Below are 8,738 nucleotides of genomic sequence, written 5' to 3'. Positions count from 1 at the left end.
ATATATTGATTATAAGTGATCTAAAACTAACAAAGAACACCAATACTAAAAATTCTCTTTACTGTGATCCATCAACAAAAGGTAACATAACGGGAATCATGGCTTCATCATTATCCTCAAAGATAATCATCTCTACAAGTAAGTATCTCTAACTTGGTATCTATATTTACATTATGATTGACTAAACATGATTAAGTTCTATAATTTATGTTTTTAGATATAATCAACATTAACCTCCAATCATTCAAAATTTTGATGTTAAATAGAATATATGGTTTGTATTTGAATTGACTTTAATACATGATATATATACTTGATTGGCTTGTATACAAAAAGGTTTAAGCCATCCTCATGAAAAACTATCTTACTAAAAGAAACTACGTAAAACTCCATAAAGACATGTCAAAACAAAAATCTTCATCGTCCACAAAGTTAGCATGCCCCACCATCTGAGGTGGCGGTACCATGAGTCCCTCAGCCATGCTAGCAATATATCCAGGCATTCCAAACATCTCCTCCTCATCGGCATAGACCACTACTTCCGGCAATTCATTCGTTCCCACCACCGCATCCTCCGTCTGTCTAAACAACTCCATGGCGTCTTCCGTCTGCCTAAACGCCTTTGCAGCCTCAGCCGCTGCCTTTTGTATATCCTTAACATTGTTAGACTCCGGTACAGGCAGCCTCCAAACTGAATCAGCAAAATTTAAACAAGCCGACCGCCCCCTCATGGCCAAAACCGCCACATCGTGTGCCCGGGCCGCCATTTCTGCTGTCGGATATGTCCCCAGCCACACTCTTGATTGATTATTTGGTTCTCTCACTTCACACACCCACTTGCCGGGATTTCTTCTCCTCACTCCTCGGTAAACCGGGTGTCGAGTCTCCTTGAACTTCTTCCTTCCGGCTATCTTCTTTGGGATTCGCGAAGCGAGCATTAGTTCTCCGGTGCTGCTGCCACGTTTGAAAGCTGAAGAGGTGTCCATAATCTGATTACTTTGTTTTCAGTTGCTAGTTACAGTTTGCTACTTGTGAGTGAATTGTTTTGGTTTAGTTTAGTTTTAAGTGTGTAATATCTAAACTATGAACTATATATAGTTTTTTGTAAGCGTGTGCCGACAGCAGTAAAGAGTGTTTGTGGTGGGGTTGTCGGATACAGCCTGGGGGAGTGATTGGATTAAGTTAATAAGGATAGTAAGTAGAACGAGAGAATGTAACCAAGTGGTTGCTGTTTGCCTTTATGTGTTTGACACGTGTAGCACCCTGTTGTGGATGCATGGTAGTTTATTAATATTTTTAACTCTTTCTCAAGAGTGTTGATGCATGGATTACAAGCATCGTCATCATCACATGAACTTTTTATAATAATTTCGGTCCCAACATATATGCCATCATCATCACAACAGTGTTAATCTGACTTCCATTTTTCCAACCAAAATATGTCACACTCACAACACTTTTTCCTATAACTTACAAAATATATTGTTTTATTACGTTTTAATATAAGTTTTATTTTAAAGTAAGTGTCATGATAATGTACAAATAAACAAAACCCAAAAGGACAGCTTCCAAGCTGGTTCTTTTCTGTTGTATGATTTTTTGTTCCATTAACGCATTCTCCGTTGTGACTTGGTGACTTGTTAAACACCTTTTATATAGAGTTTCAAACAATATCAATGTGACAACCGACAAAAAAATAGTAAATTCGTACAACTTAACAACTTAATTATACATTTAATTGCGTTCGTTACGATTTAATTTATGCATGATTAGGTCATATAAATCTAGCAATCATAGGACATGGTTAAACATTTTAAATAATATTGTTACATTCGTCGCGTCGCGAGAAAACTACAAACTATGTCCAAATATGTTGGCAAAATGTTGAAACTATTCAGCGAAACACACTATTTATGCCACCTAGTTCTTAAAACTATCCGAACGAGCAACGAATGGCATGAAAGCTTATGATCATTGAAATACAAATAAAAACCCCTAATTAGGGGCACAAAATGCTAAAACACATAAACTTTCCAGAAAATGCATATAAACATAAAGTTTCCGATCCGCGTCAAACTGTAAGAAAAATAAATTGTCCACCACACTAAAATTCAACATTTTAATGCTCGTAAGACTTGTATATAAGGTTATACATCATAAATAATCTTAGGGATATCAATGGGATACACGAAACATAAACTTACTACAAAAAAAATGCCATATAGTGACACACACTTTTAATGGCATTTGGTTTTTATTCCACTAATTTAGGTTTTAATGACACTTTTTGTGTGTCATATTTGCTTAGCATTCACTTTTAGTGTCATTTAGCTTTTATGCCACTAAACTCGGTGTTTAATGTCACTTTCTTTATGTCACTATTTTTTTAATGACACTTTACATATGCATTGAAATTAGGGCTCGAGCTTGGAATTGTTTAGTAAAACAAGCTAAGATTTACGTTTGGGCTCGTACTCAATCTCGTTAAGCTCGATTCGTTCAAGCTTTTTTTTTCAAACTAAACTCGAGTAGCTTAGCTCGTTAAGATCCAGGGATAAGGTCGGTACCAATCGATACCGAAAATAACGATACGAAAAATACCGATACCAAAAATCCCCAAAGTGGGTACCAGTATAAGTACCGAACCTACCCGGTATGGTACGTTTCGGTACCGGTATTTGAAGGGTAAAAACTGATACCGTACCGGATCGGTACCGAAAATTTCAAAAGTCGATACCAAATCAGTACTGAAAATATACCCAGTTTCCTAATCTGGTACCGATACCGATACCCGATACCATTTACTCATCCTATTAAGATCCCTTATTAAATTTTCAAGCACTTTCCCTCCTCATAACTTTTTAATATAATTTCCCCAAATTTTCCCTCTCAAATATATTAGAAATTTTCAAGTAACATCTCCCCCCAAAATCATTCCCCCATTCCAAAATCACATTTAATCAGAATCAACTTCCCTGCAACTCTAATTCTAGAATTTCTTCAATCTCCCTCTCATAATGTCATCCTGCAGGAAAACCCCCTCCCTGTCTTCGCTAGACCCGAACTCGTCACCTCACTATGTGTCACACCCCAACCGGTGACAGAATCATCGGGGCGCGACACTAGGGGAATCAGATTGCTCAATAGAATCCATAACAACTATTTAGTGACAATATTTAATGTGTTCATTATCCCATACTAATAAACAATATCCCAACAAACAGTCATATGGATTTCATGTCTCTCAAACAATTCAAATCCGACAACTTAGATTTTAAGTGAGTTTCTAGACTTCCTAATCTTGTTTCATGATAACCTGTGATTAACCTGCAACATACGTTAAATAATATCAATACAAAAAAGTATTGGCGAGTATACAGGTTTGATATAATAGTAAAGTAGATAGAGCGTTGCGAACTTCCTCATACACATATACTCACAAGACAATTACTACCAGCTAAGTCCCGAGATGACTGCGAAGGAGAGCCAACAGGGCGTGTTATCCTTAAGTAGACCCCGTCAGGTGTGAGTCGAACTATAGTACCACACTAGCTAAGATGGAACGTAACGAGTAAGAGTCCTAGCACATATGCATCAAGCATCACGTGTAAATATGTACATCAGTCATTCGCATGTGATAGTAGTTTAGAATGTGTACTGCGTTTTGACAAGTGCGTTTTTAGATATGAACGTATGATACACCCCAAAAGTGTGTTTTAAAGCGTAGAAAGGGGTCAAGTATACTCACAGTGTGTGCTTATCAGTAATCACGATCTGGTTAGATTGAAGGGAATGTCGGGTCAGCCTGCGTACATTAATAGTAGTATAAGTCTTCCTCAGGGCTGAATGGTTGTAAACCGAATGTCGAACGGGTAAAGTGTTCAATAGGTGGTCTGAACGGATGGGTTCCATCCGAACGGATAGTCATCCGGATGGATGGTCATCCAAGCAGATGGCCATTCGAACGAATGGCCATTCGAACAGTGTGTGGGTGTTTGTGAATTGTTTAAAATTTGGAGTTTAGTTAAAAGCGTTTAAACAATGGAAATTATTAGGGTCCGGTCATTCGGTCGGATGGTCATCTGGACGGATGGCCATTCGGGCGAATGATCTGTAGTTGAAATTTTGTAAAACATTTCTTTAAACAACGGTTTTGGTTGACGGGGATGGTATGACGACGTGTCAATAAACGGAAAAATACGAAGCCCAGTTCTTTCGGTTGGATGGTCTCAGCCCATTCGAACAAACACGTTATTCTTGATGAAGATTGATGTTTGACCCGTTAATCGGTCCATCTTTCCGGTGGAAATCCGTTTTCAAGCCGGATCTCGACTAAGGAACGAGTCGAGAGTCTGATTGAGTCTGGATTTCATCAATATTCTGTAAAAACCGAAGAAAAGTTGAAAACCAATTTAAAATGTGTTGAAATCCTTCATAACTAAGTTGAATAGCGAGAAATCCTTTGGACCTTGAACCCATCTCGGTTGAAAGATGATCCACAAAAGTTTGCCTAAGCAAAACGAGTGGAAACCACCCAAGAGGTACAAGTCAATGATTTTGAGACAAAGTTGAAGTGTGTGTGTGATTTCGATGAAGAAGATGAAGCAAAAGTGATTGGAGATGAAGATTAATTAAGATTCGGGGGAAGAAGCTTACAAAATGGCCTTGAGTCACGTCTGAAAGCTTGGAAACAGATTAGAGAACCAAAGTGTTGAAATAAGATACAATGGTTCTATTTATAGTTGAGGGTGGGTGTCACACCCCCAAAATCCATATGCGGAGTTTCACCGCCTGGAGGCGTGACATGACCAGGATCAAGCCACCAATCATATTGAACAATAGTAGATGTAATTCAACCAAACAATATAAAAGGTGTTCCAAAACAAAAGTATAGTTTCAATGTTTAGCGGAAGCATAAATGTAAAACCCAACATCAGTAATAAGTTTGAAATGTCATAAATGTATAACATGGCATCCACGATCCATGTCCACAACGACCGCGCCTCCCAGTGCAAGCTCCATGAGTACCTATTGACCTGCAAGGCATGTAACAACGAGTCAACAACAAAGTTGAGCGAGTTCACAGCTAGTTGTTTAGTTATAGTATTCGTTTCATAATTCACATGTTCGTTTTGTAAACCATGTATCGAATTTATTTGTATCACGGCCTTCCAGGCATGTTTACGAAGGTTAGTGGGGGTTTCCAATGTATTCTAGACTAGTTATATTTGTATCGCGGCCCTTCCAGGCATGTGTGCGAAGATTAGTATTCGTATCGCGGCCATTCCAGGCATGTTTGCGAAGATTAGTATTCGTATCGCGGCCATTCCAGGCATGTGTGCGAAGATTAGTGGGGGCTTCCCATGTGTTACTAGTCTAGCTGTATCTATAAGTGACCTTCCCCTAACGAGGTCAGTGGTACGTATTCCAGTAACGATGAAAGTACAAGTAATCATTCAATCCCATTCCTAACCCCGGGAATCCCATGCCTTGGTAAGAGTGTGAACTCACCTCGGTTTGCTCGGCAGATAAACAAATGGTCACTTGAGCTGTATGGGGTCAACCACGTCCTAACATGGTTACCATACAAGTCAGGTCTATGGTTCAAGTAATGCACGTATATGTTCTACACGTATACTAACAAGTCGCATACAAGTATTGATCATGGCATACTCGTGTAAACACGGCAGCTAACAGTACATACATTATATGTTCAACATTAGAAATCACATAACAAACAAAGCCCAATAGTGCGGCCCAATTACTTAGGCCCGTAACAGTGTGCAAGTCCAACAGTATATACGGTCATATGGTCTCGAGTCGAGACTAGAGATCTCGAGTCGAGACTAGGCGGTCTCGAGTAGAAGTCTTGGTGTTCTCGAGTCGCAACTAAGAAGGTCTCGACTTATGCATTTATCACTCGAGACTGGGTGGTCTCGAGTTAGGTCTCGAGTCGCAACAGGACTCGCAACCGTGGTCTCGAGTCGTGTTGTTGGGGTGCTGGTGATGTGGTCTCGAGTCGAGACTGTGTGTTCTCGACTCGCAACCCGTGTCGAGATCATGAATGTAACATATTTCCTTATTTTCAGCTCAATTATCTCTGTAACATTTGCTAACAGTTTTGGCAGTTTCGACTTAGATCAAATCAACCATTATTCAACATTCAAACATATTCATATCACCGTAATCATCATCAATTCAAGAACAATTAATCAATATCATACAGAACATACGATCGGATCATGTGATTAACGAATTCAAAGACTATCATGCAACCTATTGCTTATCAATCCCGAATCAAACTAATCAAAGCCAACCCTAACAGTTTCATGACATATATCCACCTTGAAATCAAACACATGTTCCAGATTTACGAGCACAATTTCATTTATAATTTTACTAGCATAGCACCCTAGATATTACATAGATCATAACAATCACAACTTGATGTTTCATAACAATTTAACAAGACACTAACCAGAATACAAGATGGAGCCGAGAAGGTCTTCGAGAGAGAGTTGTCGTCGGGTTCAAAGGAAAACGAGAGAGAGGGAGAGGCGATTAGGGTTGATGTGTGTGTTGGTGATTTGTAAATTATGAAATTCAAAACCCCTAAATGGGTTAATGAACATGCACAAGAGAAGTGGGCTGAACCCATCTTCGGGTTGCCCATGTGTTTCGCGTACAAGATGTGTGGCCCGAATTGGCTTGTGCAATTAGGACAAGTGTTATGCAACAATACTTATAGCATTCACATAAAATCACGTAGCACATAATATAACAATGTCGTAACATACATTGAAATCAAGCACATCAATCAATCAAGTAACGTTCATACAAGTTGCGTCAAAACACAAAGAAAGGTTCTGGAATACGGGTTGTCACATTATCCCCAAGTTGAAAGAAATTTCATCCCGAAATTTGGTACGTACTCACTGAGGAAGCTAGTTAAGCTGCATGGTTTTCCTGGTTTTCCTGGGGTGTCACATCCTCCCCCCGTTGGTTTGGAATTTCGTCTCGAAATTCTGCAGTAGCTTCAGCCTCAGTAGTGGTTGTACTGTTTGCGAACAATTGGGGATACTTTTCTTTCATTTGGTCTTCGCGTTCCCAAGTGAACTCTGGGCCACGACGGGAGTTCCAATGAACTCGAACAAGAGGTATTCTGTTGTGCTTGAGGACCTTAACATCCCGGTCCGTGATTTCGACTGGTTCCTTGACGAATCGCAACTGTTCGTCGATAGTGAGCTCCTTCAAAGGAACTATAAGGGTCTCATCTGACAGACACTTGTTCAGATTCGACACGTGGGAAACGTTGTGAACTGCACCGAGTTCTGCTGGTAGGTTTAGTTTATTTGCCACTTTGCCTATTCTTTCTATTATTTCGAAAGGTCCGACATACCGCGTATTGAGCTTTCCTTGTTTGCCAAAATGAACTACACCTTTCCATGGTGAGACTTTGAGTAGCACTCGATCCCCAACCTGGAACTCGAATGGTTTCCTGCACTTATCAGCGTAGCTTTTCTGACGGTCACGAGCTGCCGCCATGCGTTGCCGTATCTGAGCAATTCTTTTCGTTGCGTCTACTACCATTTCTGGACCCGTGATCTGAGTATCACCCACCTCTGCCCAACAAAGAGGTGATCGGCATTTACGCCCGTACAATGCCTCAAATGGAGCGGCTTGAATGCTGGTGTGGTAACTGTTGTTATATGAAAACTCCACCAAAGGGAGATGTTTTTCCCAGCCGTTGCCGAAATCGATAACACATGCCCGAAGCATGTCTTCTAGGGTTTGAATAGTGCGCTCAGACTGCCCATCAGTCTGAGGGTGATAAGCTGTGCTCATGTCTAATCGTGAGCCAAAAGATTTGTGCATTGCTTGCCACAGTTCTGAAGTGAATCGTGCATCACGATCGGAAATAATGGAGGTTGGCACCCCATGCCTCGAGACCACTTCTTTCAAGTAAATGTCTGCTAGTGTAAAGAACTTGTCTGTTTGTTTGATAGCCAAAAAGTGTGCAGACTTTGTGAGTCGATCCACGATCACCAAAATAGCATCGTTTCCACATTGAGATCTAGGCAGGCCAGTAACAAAGTCCATGGAAATTTCCTCCCATTTCCATTGTGGTATCTTTGGTTGCTGAAGTAGGCCTGATGGTTTCTGGTATTCCGTCTTGACTCTCGCACAAGTCAAACACTTGCTAACGTAAGTTGCTATGTGGGCTTTCATGCTAGACCACCAATATGTAGTTCTGAGATCGTGGTACATCTTATCCGAACCTGGATGTACCGAGTAGCGAGACTTATGTGCTTCATCCATTACCAGCTCGCGTAAGTTGCCATAAAGTGGGACCTAGATGCGTCCTGTTACGTAGTAGGCACAATCCTCCTTTTGTTCTAACCGTTGCCTTGAGCCGCGTAGAGCTTCAGCCCTGACGTTTTCTGGTTTCAATGCTTCTACCTGAGCATCTCGTATCTGTGCCGGAAGGCTAGACTGGATGGTAAGTTGTAATGCTCGTACGTGTCTAGGCGTAGTGTCTTTTTGTTGGGATCTGAAGGCTGTCTGTTATTGTGTTTGTTTGCATAAGACGAATAAGTGCAGCGGAAATGAGTAGCAATCTTTGCAAATACTAACAAGAGAAAGTATAGATTGATAAACAATTGCTTTTCATTGAGTCAAAAGATTTACAATAGAAAGCAAAAGATTACTGTCAAAGCTTACAATCTAAATTCCCCCTC

The 8,738-nt window shown here is 40.4% G+C and overlaps 1 protein-coding gene across 1 annotated transcript; it reads right to left on the bottom strand.

Annotated features, from left to right (window-relative positions):
- Positions 1–279: 279 nt before the first annotated feature.
- Positions 280–1,041, bottom strand: LOC110914564 (dehydration-responsive element-binding protein 1A). Its single transcript, XM_022159355.2, has one exon. It carries the CDS (start codon positions 984–986, stop codon positions 378–380), a length of 609 nt encoding a protein of 202 aa, XP_022015047.1. The 5' UTR covers positions 987–1,041; the 3' UTR covers positions 280–377.
- Between the last annotated feature and the right edge of the window lie 7,697 nt (positions 1,042–8,738).

The sequence above is a fragment of the Helianthus annuus genome, chromosome 2, assembly GCF_002127325.2.
Source record: "Helianthus annuus cultivar XRQ/B chromosome 2, HanXRQr2.0-SUNRISE, whole genome shotgun sequence".
In the NCBI taxonomy this organism is placed as follows: Eukaryota; Viridiplantae; Streptophyta; class Magnoliopsida; order Asterales; family Asteraceae; genus Helianthus; species Helianthus annuus.
Note: the sequence above shows the minus strand (reverse complement) of the source record. Positions and strands in the feature narration are given on the sequence as shown.

Bases quoted from the DNA above. Each gene is read 5' to 3' on its own strand.
- LOC110914564 (XM_022159355.2), bottom strand. From the start codon at position 986: ATGGACACCTCTTCAGCTTTCAAACGTGGCAGCAGCACCGGAGAACTA.